Below are 16,764 nucleotides of genomic sequence, written 5' to 3' on the forward strand. Positions count from 1 at the left end.
AGTATTAAGCGCTATATAAATGTTATTCATTATCATTATCATTATCATTACTTTACATACATGTACATTTGTATTTGAGGCCACCAAAATTGGAAATTTAAAGAAATTAGCGGCCAGAACAGGCCACCTTGAAAAAAAGGTAGTGTTGATCCCTGTACAAATATATGCGTGTGTGTGTGCGTGTGTGTTGTCATCAATCACACAAACTCTAAACATGACATCAGTTTCTAAAAGAACAAATTTGGCACATGCATTATCTCACTTGGAAAAAGGCTTGCAACAAAACATCTGCTCTCCTTAATGACCTGTGTTCCTAGCTGGAAGCATTATATACACCTGTACATCATATTGCGTATTCCAATGATCAGTTCTGGGTTAAAGTTAATCTATAATGGTAAAAAGCATGGACATGTAAACAAACACAAGAAGAATTTGTAAATAATGCCCGCCCTCCCAAATTATCACAACCATAGAACCAGAGACTCGCTGGAGTGGTTCCTTCCACAGCCTACCGTTCATTTCTTCCACGAAGAGACCTTCATATCATCAGAGAGAAAGATGGACACTGCTCCTGGATGAGGAGTTCTTAGGTCTATAACCTAAAGGTAAACTCCATCCATTCTTGATTCTATTACCAGTAACCACCTCCCCATTTATTTATCCTGGAGTCATACTGGGAATGGTCATAGCCACTTGCAAACTACAATATTACGTCCAAGATTACATGAGATACAACACACACATTAATTCCTTCTTCATTTATTTTAAACAATCTGCAGATAAGCACACACACAAAAAAAATGACATGAAATATTTCTAAATAAAGCCATCTATCTCACATCGCACTGAGAGCAATAATCAATTTACATGCCATGAAAGGGAAAAGACATACTAGGCAGACATTTACCCCCGATTCTCCAGCGACATGTCGCATTAAAACCTCTTCATGATAGAGCATTACAAGAAGAGCATCTACCAGGATAGCAAACAGGTGTGTTGACTACCACTAATTTAGGTGGCAGTCACTGCAGGGCGATGATTCCCCTCTGTAATGCTGCCGGCCACAAGCTGTTTAATCCAAAATGAAAGTAAAACTTTCATGCTCCTCATGGATACATCCCTGCTCTTCAAACAATGAAAACAATATGATTGTCTACCATTTCTTTCTGTTTTTTTCAATTCACAGAATTTCTTCTATGCCTCTTCCTCTTCCACTGTCTCTCCTTGCTTGAGCTTGGCAATGATCTGAGACAAAGAAAAAACAAATACAACAAAAGATCAATTAATTTTGCCAAACAAGAAAATCCCAACAAGCTTACTACATCTTCCTCAGAGAGAGAATTTGCATCTAAATCTAACAAACTTGATAACTGCACTGCTCACTAATGGCAAAGCTTCAAGATCTTTTGAAAAAAGCAACTCGATTTCCCAACCCCATTAACTTGATACCATGAAATAGTGGTACGTTCTAGTTGCTATTGTAGTGGTGTAGGCTCGGATTGAAATATGGCTATCAAATTGGCAACATTGACTATCGCAGTCAAATCAGCAAAACAATGATAAACTGGGAAATTGTCTCCTTTCCCCCACGTTATATCTTTCCTTCTACATGGATGACAGAGACAGAATTACACAAAAGCTTTTAAATACAATGTGTGTTGGGCAAAAGCAATGCATGTCTTAAAGGGGATGGCTAGTAACTGATCAGTGGGAATCAGTGCGAATGATTGTTCCAGTCCTTGCCTTGTGGGATTCATTTGAGAGTACATTATATATCTATTATTGTGTGAAAATTATTTGCTTCGGAAGTTGGTCTCATATTCCAGTAATGTGCAGTTCACTTTAATGTTTCCAGGTTAGCATGCCTGTACAGTGACGGGGCCTTAAACTGCACATTACTTGAATATGAGCCCATTCTGAAGCAAATAATTTTCACACAACAATAGATATATAACGTACAAACTTGTACTCTTAAATGAATCCCACAAGGATTGAAACAATCATCCCCCAGCATTCCTACTGATTCCCACTGATCAGTTACTAGCCATCCCCTTTAAACTGATTAGTCTAAACCAAGTCTGCAAATCATCGCCTGCTGGGTAGAAGGGCCTAAGGTTTGCTCACCCGTACATCATAATGAAAGAGCTTTCAAAACTTGAGTTATGTTAACAAGCGAAATTTGATTTTGGGGTGGACATTTGATGCTAGTGCCCTTCTGCCGTGCAAGCGATGAAATGTCCCTAAATTTGCGTTTTGTTGAAGACACACAGTACATTCGTTGCAGATACCCCTAAATGTCTAAAAGCAGAATTGTTTGCATTCAGAGCGGAGATGCCTTTTAATTTATCAGACTACAAATCAGACTACTTCTACTATTGTTTCACAAAGAAAAAACCCAAAACTTCCGCAGGGAAATAATTAATTCAGACATCATTATCTTGTACTTCTTTTTCTTGATACAGGACATAATGTTTATTTTTCACTTGCTTCTTCTTCTTTTCCTTCTCTTCATCCTCTTCTACTTTATACTCCTCTCTGTTGAAAGTAATAGGCATGCCCTTCTTACTAGATATACTGGTAAGTACATGGATGTAATACAGATGTATTATTACCTCCTTGAGTCGTGCAATTTCTTTGTTGTCTGCATTCTTGGAGGCATCATTTGTGATGAGTTTCACACGAGATGCATATCTGTGGACATGAAAGCAACAGATAATGACAAATGGCATTAGATTCTAAGCAACAGAGCAACAATACACGAAAAAAGAAATAAATGAAAGAAAGATATTATTCAGAGGGGTGAAGGTTCAGGTGTGAGTTTCTTCAGTTTGTCTCCCTCTACAAATTAAATTTGTTAAAAATGTTAAGATCGCAACTGTTGATATGTAAATTAACAAATATGTCTGGGCAAAAAAAAGGAACCAGTGGGACTCGAACCTGTCAAACAAAGAAATACATTGTATGGCAGTAAATTCTTAGTGCTTCAAACTGTCATTTCAAATTTTACTCTGGGAGACTTCTTTGTGAAAAGTAATGGTGTACAATTCTTATTTTTACATCTATAATGCATCTACATGCATTGTCAGTTTATATTCAAATATTCTGCAAATTGTTTTAATAATCGCATATATTCAACAATGTATTCCTTGTTACATATTATTGTTCTTATGAAATTTTTGTATTGTGGAAACTTTGAATAAACTTGAAACTTGAAACATTTGAGATTGAGAGAATGTGAAAGCTCTCCATTCATATTTTTTTGTTGCAAAGTCTTGATTATGATAGCCCTTTTGGCCTCGTATATCAACACTTTTGTTACTCGCCAAGTCTTGTGCACTGGACATAAAATATTAATAAGAACAACACAAATGGATCAAGCAAAATATTGTAAGTCAATCCAGTCCACGCTCTCCTATTGAAAGAGTCGAAAGTCATGTGCTGGCAATTTATAAATTCGGCTGACATATGAAGCACTGTGCACCAAGTTCAATAAACCTACGCTGTATTGATAAGAGTTTAAACACCATGCAACCAGTAGACTTACGTCAGCGAGATGACCGTTTCTTCTGCATTGTAGTCCGCTGGTGAGATGTTGACAAACATGAGGGTCTTGGCATTGCCACCCAGCGAGTCCTGCATCAGCATAGTCAGTTTGTTGTTCCTGTAGGGGATGAAGGACTGCTCGCTGGACAGGGCGGAGATCACGTCGCCCAGGGCGCTCAGTGACTTGTTGATGGAGTTGGCTTCCTATTGGTCCAATGCAAGGGGGAAGGGAGGAAACATGTAGGGTTAGAAGATGGATTGACATTTAATACATATTAACAAGCTTTCCAACTGGGTTTTCCATTTGAGCGTACTGCTTTTCCACCTAGACATGAATAACAAGTTACAATGGGAATACAATAACTTTCCCAAACACATACTTGCACAAACATGAATTATACCAACCAATGTTACCAACCGCAATACGTTGAGTAGTACCTGGTATTCAATGTCCATATCAAAGGCAGTGAAACTCGATCACTACAAAGCATTGAGTGTCACACATGAAGATATAGAATATCTTCACTATTTACAGGACTCGTAAAGTGGAATATAAAGTGACATTCTTTCCAACGTTTCACATATCAGAGTTTATGGCCTTTTTCTTTATTATTTCTAAGCAAGGCTATGTTTCTCTTTCATCTGTTTTCGTGCTTGTTTATTTATTTGTTTATTGTTTGCTTGTTCAAAAGACCCTAGGAATGCTATACCTTGAGCTGCTCAGCCGTGGCGCCAGTCTTGGCGGCACGCTCGCTGCCCGCAAGATCCACCAGGCTGAGTTTGCCCTTGGTGACGGTCCCAGTGCCCAGGTTGGTGCTCTCGATGATGATTCCAATGATGAGATGGGAACGTGAGCTCTCAGAATTCATTTCTGGGTGATGGGAAAAGGTACGGGAGACATCATTTAATTGCCTTTTCATTGCTGTAGTACCATGATACTATAAAAAAACTGAAATTTCCATGTGCATGAAACTTTTGCGAATTTTGTGAGGAGCAAAGATACGTGAAAGCAAAATGCATACACGTGAAAGCCTTTGACTACACAATGCATTGAATGCCAGTTACCAATTGGCGTAAGTTTCATGCTGCGAAAAGAGCTGTTGCCTCCAATTCACTGAAGTTTAATGCCTTGAATGTTTCTGGTTTTACAGTATCTGCCTTCTTCTATTCTTCTTTGGGGAACAAAACGTGGGTACAAAAGCACCTTTTCAGCCAAGCCTGATGGAAGTGAAATTGTATGTACATGATTTCAATAATGTGCACTGGTTATTAAAATTCATTTAATCATGAATGAAATATTGATACTTAATTACTTACTGGTTGATGCCACATGCCGGCTGGCCGAGCCCTGCTCAAAGAGACCCATGAGTTCTTTGGCATTGCCTGCTTGCTGGACAACTGACCCATTGATAAACACCAGTCCCTTGTTGTCTTTCTTAATGTCCAGTCTGGGTGGCTGTGGTCAAAATAAAGGACATGATATTAGATGAACAGACTCTGAAGTTGCATACTTACACGTTTACAGACATTCACTGCAATTACATTTCCATCCAAAATTTTGCCAGGACCATTGCAGAATTTGTGCCTCATGGAATGCAATTTACAATTGTTCGATTTTCTCTGCCAATTCACTTTATCTAAAACTGCCTTTCACATCGTAGTTTGGGCAACCATAGTCAGGATTGAGGATGAGTGAATAGGCAAACAAAATCAAATGCTGGGAACACATACAGCCATCTTCACACAACAAAAACTACACAGGGACATCAAGGGGCTTACACAGGTATTACACACTTTGTAACACTTGTGCATACATATTTTGACAATGATCTACAGGCAACTCCCGTAAAAACCAAAGTCCTTGGGACCAGCAGTTTACTTACCTTATATAAAAATTTCCTTACAGCTAAACAAACAGAGTATAATTATAAAGATATATTTGTAACAATTTTGGGACCTGAATGTTTACTTTGTTGTAACAAAGTTTAGCTGCAACCGTGTTCATGATAATGGGAGTGCACTGTATGTAATATGATCTTGCACAATTTGAAAGAGATAGTCACACAATGGCACACGCACGTATATATATCTCAAAAGAGTACACCAGCAAAACTTTGCAAAAGCAATAGTTCTCACCTCTCCCTTGCTCTTGTTGAAGAGGTCAATGAGTTTGTCATTGTACAATTCCAGCATGTAGGAGTAGACCCGGAAAGAGAATTTGGACCTGGCAGAAAGGAATTCGATGGGGGCAAAAAATGTCAGTATTTGCTCATTCACATCAAAACTTTAATCTTGTAAAACACATCTTACTAAAATGTCTGAATTATTGCTGTATTTTCATTTGAACATTGTATTTTTGCAACATAAAAAAAAATTAAAGGAATACTGTATGCGCCATATATTTCGTGAGTCTAAATTTTCGCGAATTGGGAATCCCCGACGATTTCGCGAGTGGTTAAATTCGCAATCATGGAGTCACGTACTGAATGGAGAAATGTACACACGTACGTCACATCCACATCGGGATCAGAGTCAATATTTTCGCGTGTCTTTAATTTCATGAATAGCAACTGACTCGCGAAATTTGCAAAAATAAAAACCTTGCGAAATATTCGGTGTATACAGTAATTGAAAGTGAAATTGATCTCAAAATATTGGGTAACTGAAGAAGTAATGTACACGTAAATTGCAGAAATGACTTACATAAGTATTTCTACAATTCTATTAATTCTACTAATTTTGTAGTTTGGCTCATTACTGTGTATCAACGCCAATGACTTGTTGGTAGTGGATATATATAATTGAAAATTTTAAAAAAAAAAGTGACTGATTTTGTTCTTACTTGTTCTCCTCCGTCACTTCAAAGATCCTCTGGAAGGCTCTTGGAGCGATACCAGGGAATCTCTGTTCTTTGTCACCAATCATGGTGAAGGTCTTCCCAGACCCAGTCTGACCATAGGCAAAGATGCAGACGTTGTAGCCATCCACAGCTGACTGGATCAATCGCTGTGAGAAACAAACAAAAAAGTACCAATAACTGATGCAAACACAGTCCACATTGACATGTGTTTCAGTGTGACTGAATTTGAAATATATTCTCGAAATTTGATTCAAGATTTCATTACATGATTGATGTAAATATTTTGCATATCTTTTGTGGTAGGAAGCAAACGAAGACAAAATAATAACATCTGAAATTATTTTGAATTGATGAAGAGTATTTTCATAGAATACCAAAATACAGGTGTGGTAGTGAACTTGTCTTGAGTATGTGTTATTTTGTCAGCTTTCAAAAAATCACTTTGTTGACAAGTTATTTTACGCAAAGTTTTATTCTGATACCTATTGTTCTCTTTCGCGCTACTGCAATACATAATTGGGCAAACATAAGAGCCTTCTCCCTTTTTCTCTGGATTTGAAACTATTCACAAAGGACCCACCTCCAAACGTGCAATATTGCATCTCATTATTAACTAGATATATTGCTACGGCGACTGATATGCCTCCGCCATAATGCATGGTTCTCCTAATAGGTCTATAGTACAATGTCTGGACAATGTGTGATGACAGTTTCACACAATTGGCAAAATATTAAAATGACAGGTTTGACACAAATGTGCTGAATGTTCACTTTCCTAGAACTAGGTTCAACTGGATGAATGATTAGAATGTCAGAGTGCAGGTATTTGGGGAACTGATGATTTTTACTTGACTTTTGACTCTTTTATAAGTTTAATGCATTGAGTAATTTTCAAGGTATTGAGAAAAAGTATAATTGTAGTATCAAATGTGAAAATAGCATTATCTAAACCTGGCCTTTGACCTTTGACCTCACAGTTCCAAAGAGAATCACTGTTAGGTTGAACATGTATAAATATGTAAGTTTCATGATGATACCTTGAGTTACTTTTGAGATATGGAGGAAAAAGTGCAATTCAGCACTTTCACTTGACCTTTGACCTTGTGACCTTTGACCTTTTGGCAAGAAACTTCCACAGAATATATATTGGGTAATACATGTATACATCAAGTTAAAAAAAAAAACACCTTCAGGCATTGCATAAATATAAGGAAAGTTTTTTTGAGGAGTTGACCTTGACCTTTGACCCCCTGACCTTTGAACCATGACCCCCAACTTCCCTAGATAATCACTGCCCACTGGAACAAGCATATATACTAAGTTCCATGAAGATACCTTGAACCATTTGCGAGATATGGAGAAAAACATGAATTTTCAACCTTTTTTTTTCACAAAATAACCTGTGACCTTCGACCTTTGACCCCGTGACCCTAAAATCCATACAAAGTGTTATCCCCCCAGGATATACCCTCATACCAAGTTTGATGTAAAACCACCACACGGTTCTTGAGATATCGACAAAAACAAAACGGGACGGACGTACGTACGGACGGACGGACGAACGACCCGAAAACATAATGCCTCCGGCCACTTCTTTGGCGGAGGCATAAAAATGTTATGTATAATCAACAAGTTAGAAATAATGAACTTTTCTCCTAAAAAAACGGAAAACAGATATTCCTCATTCTATCACTGGTTCTCAATTGTGACTTTAACCGTTTATGTTATTGTCTCACATAGCTAGTCCAAATTTGCAAAAATATACTTTAGATTTTCTCCTAAAGACACGTCAAGAACTTAAAAGAACAAATTGAGCAATGATGAAGAAAAAAACAATTGTTGTTGCCTTTACAATTTAAAGGACACAAACAGATAGTAGGCCTGTTAGTCAACATACAGTCTCTGATGTCGACTATCGGCAATGGATGCAAGTCAAAGGAAAGTGGCTCAAAAACTCACATCTGTATCCTCAAAGACATCTTCCTGTGAACTCTCTGGCATGAAGATGTGATCAAACTGGAACTCTTTGGTGCCACGCCCACCTGCAACCTCAATACTGTATTCATCCGGTGCTTTGAGGATTGAGTAATTGCCCTAGATGAATAAAAGCAAAAGATGATACATGTATCAAAAAAAAAAAAATAAATGAATTAAAAAATCATAACATCCCATGTGCAGACTATCAGGTAATAACTGACTTTACATTTGCCTATCATGATTACGAATATTATTTGATTATGTAGGTAGCATTAACACATGTCCTGCAGCATCCAACACAAATGTGGGTGTGTGGGACTAAAATGATTACTTTTTTTTTCATTCACTAATGATAGACGTTATTATCAAAACATAAATTTATTTACACAATTGTTTCCCTTGTGGGGTGTTTTCCAGCATATTTGCATGAAAAGAATGAAGCTTGAAATTGAAAGATGTTGTCTTTCTTTCATCAGATTGTTTCCTCAAGCCATTTCTTAGCTCTATATTTTCCAAGCTTAAAGAATTCCCACAAAGATGTATGCACTGAACTCACCCTCTCCTTCTCTGATCCACTGAGAGGCCTGGCTCTGCAATACACACGGATCTTTCCTTTCATGTCCTCCACCATGTTGTAGTATTTCTTCCTCAAAACCTGCAAACAAGTACATACACCAAATTATATTGACATGACATTGCAATAATGCATCATGCAGAAATACACTCAGCAGCTATGCCCTCTCTAAATAGCATGACCATCTCTAAATGTCCATTCATCTCATATACTTTCACTCAAAGCTTCAAAACAAATTCTAATGGTTTCAGGGACACAGAAATAAAGACAAGCAGATAAATTTATGTATGAAAATAAGAAAATATTCAACTTTGAAGGAAAAATAAAAATGCTCATTCCCCATTTTTGATAAGGGGTTGACATGCATTTTTCAAGAAGAGCAGATTATTTCAACAAAATAATGAGAATGCCTCACAGCATAATTGCAAACTGATACAAAACCAAAGATAATAGTCTTCAATGGGGTCTAGACAGTCAGGGCATGTATTGGGAATCTCACAGAATGATTCATCCTAAAGGTCTTGCACGGTATGCCAAAGTAATTTGAGAACAATTCTGCTTGGATTTTCACTGGCAGCTATTGTGCAGCATATTCCAAACAAAATCCCTCTGCTATGATGTGGGATCATTTGTCATGCGTTTAAACAAAAATGTGACCCGCTACAACAAAATGATCCTAAAGTCGGGCGAGGTCAATTACTTGAAAATTGCATGGCATAATTTCCTAATCTTTCTGCTTTCAATTGATATATAACACATCTTATAAAAATAATCGGCTGCGGAAATATCGATGTTTAAAAGAGAGCATGTCGAGCCGTCTGGGAAATAACTGTTTCGAGAAAAGCACACTAAAAGTCTTCCTTTCGAAGCAATCGTGATCAAGGGACACGCAAGTCTGTTTTCACCTCCGGACAATAGAAGGCAAACCCTAGCAACTCCCGAAATGCTCATTCAAGCACAGCGTCGGCGGTCTCCTCACCGACCAATCAGTGACCAGGATGCCAGGAGAAGCGGCTGGGCATAGCGCACCCCGCCTGCACGCACCAGTCGACTGGGCAGTGTGTGAGCTTCACGCTTCGGATAGCGGCAAGCAGCAAACTGACCAATGAGATCACTCTGGTCGTTGTTAGGGGCAGAGCCTATCTGTGGTGCTCAATCCAAATTTTGGAACCAGTTTCTGCTTTGTTGAAACGCCAAAAAACATGGCCCAAATAAACGCTATATTTTGGTCTTTCCTTTCACCATTTTGCTTCAAAATTTCGACAGATGATAGAAGATATGTCAGACTACAATAATATTTCAAAATCAGAAAATCGTAAGTTTTGACCAATTTTGATGCTCTGACTTCAAACTCGATTTTCACGGCTTCGACCGTGCGCGACTTTAGGACCCTTTTGTTGTAGCGGGTCACAAATGTTCTCCCCATAGGAAAACATTACACATGGTCCATCATCACATTGTCATACCTGCACTACGCTGACTGGTATTTACAAACTCATATAAGGTTCTAGGCATGTTGATAACAAAGATTTATTTTTTTAATTTTTTTTATACTAATTTTGATTGGCTGACAGGTGGGCTTGATCTGCAGAAATATCATGCAGCCTCCATCACCTAGGCAACCATTCCCATAGCAACCCCTTCAGTCACCCACCCTCTCACTGTTGTAGTTCTCCACAGCTGACTTCAGCTCCTTCTGTAGCTCCTTGTGCTCCTTCTCCAGGGTGGTCACCTTCTCCTTCAGCTCCAGAGCCTCCTGGGCAGCCACGCCCAGTGATGCGATCTGGGCCGTCAGCTTGGCAACCTCCTCCTTCTGAGCATCTCGATCCTTGGGGGTAAAGAGGGGAAAAATAGATAAGATGAGAGAAAATGAAAGGCCAGGATGCAAGTCTTTTGAAAATCAGGATTCTCTGTCTTTTGTTTGGTAAAGAGTTAAGTATGACTACAAAATAACAGCAATACTGTAAAAGTGGAAATTTTCGCGGTGTTGAAATTTTCGCGCATTTTGTGCAATCAGAAACTAGCGCGAAAATAAAAGCACGCGAATATTTTTGCTTGCCACATGTTCCTGTGCGTAATGTCTTGATTCCGCGGAATTAAAAACACGCGAAACTCTTCTTACCCGGCCAAGAGCGAAAAATTAGTCGCGCGAAAATATCCACTTTTACAGTAAATGAAGAGTTTGATCGCAATATGGGCTAAGTGCCACTTTCAGACATATTAACCTGTTGAGGATGGGCTGATTTTGCTACAACACGCACTATAGACACCTGCCCGAGTATACCCGAGACTAATCTTCAGCAAGTTAAAGAAGTCCATCATTAGATACATGTAGGGCAATATAAAATCTTTCCAGCGATACCTCAATTGTAACATAACAAGGAATATTCTTGAAGTGATGATTAAAAACATACCATATTTTCTGGTTAGTTTCTTTGTTTTTAGGCAGCTTTAATTGTAATCTTAACCAGCATGGAGTTTAACTTGTTTTGCAATCAAACTCTTGAAATAATTCCACATTGCACTGGATTAAGATTGAATGGCCATGTCATTGCCCCAAATATAAAAGGAATAAAGCCATTCACAGCAAAGTTGCTGCATACATGTACATACTGTAGTGTCATGAGCTTGAAATACATATTTATGTTGAAGTCTCATATATCATTGTCACTCTATTAAATTTCAGTGTAGTTTTCTTGCCAGCAGGGACATATTTTGTCATATGCAGGCAGACTCCTGACACACATAACATCAATTCAAATCTAAATTTTCAACACAGGTACATAGCATACAGTTCTATCGAGGTGATGTTTTTATACCAAAAGGACAAATTTTGCATCAAAGTATAGAGCATAATCAATCAGCAGGATATACTCCTCTAAGAATGCCAGACTGTCATATGTTAAGTATTCTATATCTATGCAATGGAATGAATGCAAGCACAGGGGTGTTAACTTAGGAGCCATGCGTTTCCATCTATGTCTGTTATCTTTTCCATGGTATATAGAAATGACTCTGCAATGATCAACGTACCTTTGTGGTGGTTTTGAGTTGTGCTTCCAGCTCCGTGGCTTTCTTCGCCTCCCTCTCGTGTTTCTTCGTCTCCATCTCCAGTTTCTTCTCTAGGTCCTTGATCTGCTTCTCAATCTTTTTAGAAGCTTGTTTCTATGGGAACCAAGACATTGCATATTCAAGTTGATCCACACGTTGAGAGATTGTTTACACACTTGAGTAAAATCAAGAATAATTGCACTCAGATTCCGCAAATATTTTTAGAGAATCTGCATTTTTAATTTCACTTTCCTTTCTTTAGTTACATCTCCAATGTCTCATAAAGTTCCTAAACCTGTTATCAATCATCCTTTGATGCTTATCATTATGTTATTTCCCACAATTAGAATGATGTACATTCAAGTCTTACTGATTAAATCCAACAATAATTGAGTATTTCCAACTATAACTGAGCATAATGTCCAGATATAACAGGGTATTTCCACGTGCACCTGGAAACAACAGAGTGAGATGTACATTTGTAGTAAAGAATATTCAAGTAAATCTAACAGTACATGAGCTTGCAGAAATAATCAAATGGGACAGCACAATTTCAGTGAGCATGCAAATTACCTCACAATTAACATGGAAACACAGTTCTTTAATACTGCAAAGATTTAGTGGCAAGGGCCAATTTTTACTAAAAGTGTGAGCAAAGTCAGCAGGGGCAACTAATTATGAAAATGGCTGATTAACCTCTGTCCGTAATTACTGATTGGATATAATTTAGTTATGATGTTACAGGGTTTGTATCAAAGAGCTGGCAAAATAGAAGATGGTCTAAAATAAATGAATCAATAAAATACATACACATGCACATAACACATTTGTACATATCAATGATCACACTGGGTGGGGAATACTTTTAGGGCTATTCCGATATGTTATTCTGTTTTCATTCTCAGACTGAAAGTTTTGGGAGCAAACTCACATCTCCAGCTCCCGCTGCCTTGGCCTCCTTCATGTCTTTCTCAAGCTGTTTGTACTTGGCCACCTCTTCCTGTAGCTGCTTCTTGAGGTTTGTGTTCTGTTCCTGCAGCAGCTGAAGCTTCTTCTCCGTCTTGGCGTCCGTCTGGTGGGATACCACAAGCAGAAACATGGAACTTACTGTATACGCTATATATTTCGCGGGGGTTTTATTTTCACGAATTTCGCAAGTCGGGAGCTATTCGCGAAATTAACAACACGCGAAAATATTACCTTCCAAAATGAATCCCTTGCCTTGATGATACGAACATTTCAGTACTAGTATACCATGTCATGGCTTACCGAACAGACCAACATATACTGGCTAAGCTTGTTTACGTACATATAACACGTCCACGTCTACTTACGAATACTGTAGAGAGCCAATCCATTATCGCAAGGGGACCACTCGTCAGAAATCTAGCGCGATGGACTTAACCACTTCAAAAATGTTGAATTCTAACTTATAGTTCACAGAGTTTGGTAAGTTTTTTTTCATGCAGTGTATAACTAGTATCATTCTTATTTGCTAGTAAGTTGAAAATTCACACTTTCTTTGCCACTTCATATTTTCTCTGGTCCCCCAATCGCGAATTTAACCACTCGCGAAAATGTGTGACAGCGGCAATTCGCGGCAATCAGCGGCAAAATTATAGCGTATACAGTACATGGTAACCCCCCAAAGTGTATGAACATGTTGGCAGTGGAGGCTACAGATTTCCTTTGAAAAATGCTTTTGGATTGCATATTGCTTAATTGTTTACTGAGTGAAAGTCTATTGATCCATACATATTTAAAAAAAATATGGTATGATAAGCAGAATGAAAAAAAAAAATATAAAAACAAAAAATAAAGTTTGTCGATCAAATGTCCTTTAGCACACTTTGAAGACAGAAGTATGCTTGACATGTTTTCTGCACACACAAGCTATGGTAGATTAAAGATACTGCATACAGGTAAAAGTCATCTTTACAATACACCTATTACACACTCTGATGACATTGGAAAATGCTGATACTTTCCACTCATGAGGTGTATCAATGCAGCCCATTGATCATACAGAGAGGTCCATTCAACAAAGCACTTGTTTGACTCATTCTATATTGTATGTTTACACCTGTACATATATTGTAGTTTAGTACACCATGTTTTATCTGCATGTGTTGGCATATTCTATCACAAAATATGATGCTGTGTGAACCTGTAGTTATCCACTTTTGAATTCATCTATTTCCTTCATCCAAAATCATGACAATTTATGATCCCTGCATTCTACACCAAATCAAATTGATTTACCTTTGCTCCTCCGCCAGCTTTTGCACCAACTGCCCCGGCAGCTGCCATTTCTTTCAGCTTCTTTTCCAGTGTTGTTATCCGCTGCTTGTTCTCGTTCAGTCGATCATTGTATTTCTTCTCCGTGGCGGCTATCATGTCTTTCTCATGCTTGTCTTTCTCCGCCATTTTCTTCTTCAGTGTTGCCTGAAAGAGAGAAAGTGAAGTGAATGCCTCAGGACCATCCCAAAAATGAGCAGAACCATGTAAACTCTATGCCCTCTTACACACATAAATCAGTTGTCATCTTGGTCTCTTTCCATCATTGCAGCTATTACAAATGAAATGCTAAAAGCTGATGAGTAGCGTCAGCAATGCTGCCTTGTTACCCCATTATTGTCGGTGCACATTTGTTTTGATTTTTGTTCATATGTATTTCACAAAAAGAGGCAAAGATGTTAAACTTCTGACAAAATCACCTACAATGCAGGACTGACAAATCATACAATACCACCTGTTAGATATATATCCAGCTTCAAACGGCTATACAGAATAAAAAAAAATTCAAACACACACAGATAATCACAAATAGAATCAAATGTTTTCGATTAAACATTGCACTCCTATATTTTCGTTGTTTCAGATTCATTGTAACACGTTCATAGGTAAGCATATAGGGCAATGAATAATGCTTTAATCACAATTCAAATGACTGAGCAGTTAGTAAGATTTATGATTTCAAACAATACTTACAAACTTAGAACACAAAGGATTATCCAATGAATCATTTTTCTTTTTTTTTTCTTCTTTTTTTACTGAAAAACCCAGTAAGCTGTGTTGTGTTTATGACACTATATAAACACAAAGAATATCTCAATGCCCTTTAAAGGGTGTGTACAGTTCTGGTCGAGGTGAGGATTTAGCTTTTAACGTTTTGCGAGATATTCAGAAACCACTCTATGAGCTGTCAAAGAGCATGCAATTCTAAGGGGTATCAAAAGTTTATTTGATGAAAATCGGTTTTGAAATGGCTGAGATATCCGAAAACAAGGTGAAACAAAGAGATCCTAATAAAGTTGTGGCATGTCGCCTTTTATTATTATCACTTTTTTGGATATCTCAGCCATTTGAAAACCAATTTTCATCAAATAAACGTTGAATCCTTCTTAAAATTACATGCTCTTTCATATTTCATAAGATGTTTCTCATTATCTCACTTAACCCTTTGAACCCTGCATTATTTGAGATGGTCGTGACCCTCACCCTGCATTATTTGCACATATTGAGCATCTTTTGCTAAATGACTGAATACATTGGTAATACATACAAAAATACAACAAAAACAAATAACCACAGGTCTGTGAAGTGTGGTTATGATTACTCCAATTTTATTTGAGCTGCAATAATAGCTCAGCATGACAATATTATGATTATAATCATAATGATAATCAACAATAGTAATATTAGCTATAAAAACAATAACCTCACTCCCTGACTGTGCCACGCCCCCTTGACTTCGACGATCACCAACATTATCACCTCCAGCTCCAGCTCTAACAGCATCCCAGCTGCTATTTCCCCCGCTGGTACCCGGCTAAGATTGTACATCACCTTGTGCAGCATCTAGCTCATCATCTGTGTCCGTTTCATCTTCAAAATCACTGATTTTGACTATAATATGACTTGTCAATAGCTTCCTCATAATCACCAGATGATTCACCTAACATTATCGCACGAGCCTCCTCTGCAGAATAGCATCTTTTTGCCATTTTTATAGCTCAAAACTTGCAAATCCAAACCGTAATCAACGAAAGTATAGACCGAAGAACCTCTCCACATCGTTGTCGTGAGATGGCGTCATATTTAGGGGGTCACCTGACAGTTAAAACTCAAGTTATCAAAGTCACATGATTTCTGGCCGGTATACCGGCCTTTAGGGTATTTGCACGTTCTGCGCGCGGCCGGTTTTCCGGCCTTTCGGGTTCAAAGGGTTAAGAATGTTCAAAACATGAATCCCCACCTCAACCACTACTGTACAGTCCCTTTAATATAATTAAGAATAGTATTTCAAGAGAAATGGACAGGGGGTGTAAATTCTTACCTGATTGTTCTTGTTCATTTCACGCTCTTTCTCAAGAAACTTCTGTGTGCTTGCAAAATCCACACTGATCTTGTTGGCCTCAGCCGCTTTGGCAATTGCCTCTTTTTGGGCTGCATCACGCTCCCTCTCTAGCTCCCTCTGTTGTTCAAAAAGAGAAAGAGAGGGCAAAGTGACAGCAACTTAGATTGGTTGGTGACTCTTTCCATACACCTAGGGCCTTCTTGTTCAAGAAATGTCCAATCTCCAAAAGAGTGCATCAAAGTGATATGAAGAGTTCGATAGCAAGACAACTTAACTCCATTTCTTTTAACCTGAGACATATTTTATTAAAGCTGTTAAAAAAAAAAAACGCAATATTTCTTATCACAACTTTAAGTATAAGAATATTCTTTGTAATGTCACAAGTGAGGTACATGTATC

At 38.0% G+C, this 16,764-nt stretch overlaps 1 protein-coding gene across 1 annotated transcript in view; it reads right to left on the bottom strand.

Moving 5' to 3' along the window:
- Positions 1-831: 831 nt before the first annotated feature.
- The window catches only part of LOC139729591 (uncharacterized), a 39,067-nt gene continuing 23,134 nt past the window's right edge, over positions 832-16,764 (bottom strand). The window contains exons 19-32 of the mRNA XM_071640518.1: positions 16,345-16,482; positions 14,274-14,450; positions 12,937-13,077; positions 11,988-12,119; positions 10,609-10,782; positions 8,937-9,035; positions 8,363-8,497; positions 6,386-6,549; positions 5,680-5,767; positions 4,861-4,999; positions 4,254-4,414; positions 3,545-3,747; positions 2,613-2,691; positions 832-1,245 (exon numbers count right to left, since the gene is read on the bottom strand). Of these exons, the coding sequence (XP_071496619.1) occupies positions 1,195-1,245; positions 2,613-2,691; positions 3,545-3,747; positions 4,254-4,414; positions 4,861-4,999; positions 5,680-5,767; positions 6,386-6,549; positions 8,363-8,497; positions 8,937-9,035; positions 10,609-10,782; positions 11,988-12,119; positions 12,937-13,077; positions 14,274-14,450; positions 16,345-16,482 (1,881 nt within the window). The 3' untranslated portion in view covers positions 832-1,194. The remainder of the gene's footprint in view (positions 1,246-2,612; positions 2,692-3,544; positions 3,748-4,253; positions 4,415-4,860; positions 5,000-5,679; positions 5,768-6,385; positions 6,550-8,362; positions 8,498-8,936; positions 9,036-10,608; positions 10,783-11,987; positions 12,120-12,936; positions 13,078-14,273; positions 14,451-16,344; positions 16,483-16,764) is intronic.

Source organism: Diadema antillarum, unplaced genomic scaffold (genome assembly GCF_040938485.1).
Source record: "Diadema antillarum isolate AM-2024a unplaced genomic scaffold, OU_Dant_1.0 seq00000247_RagTag, whole genome shotgun sequence".
Taxonomy (NCBI): Eukaryota; Metazoa; Echinodermata; class Echinoidea; order Diadematoida; family Diadematidae; genus Diadema; species Diadema antillarum.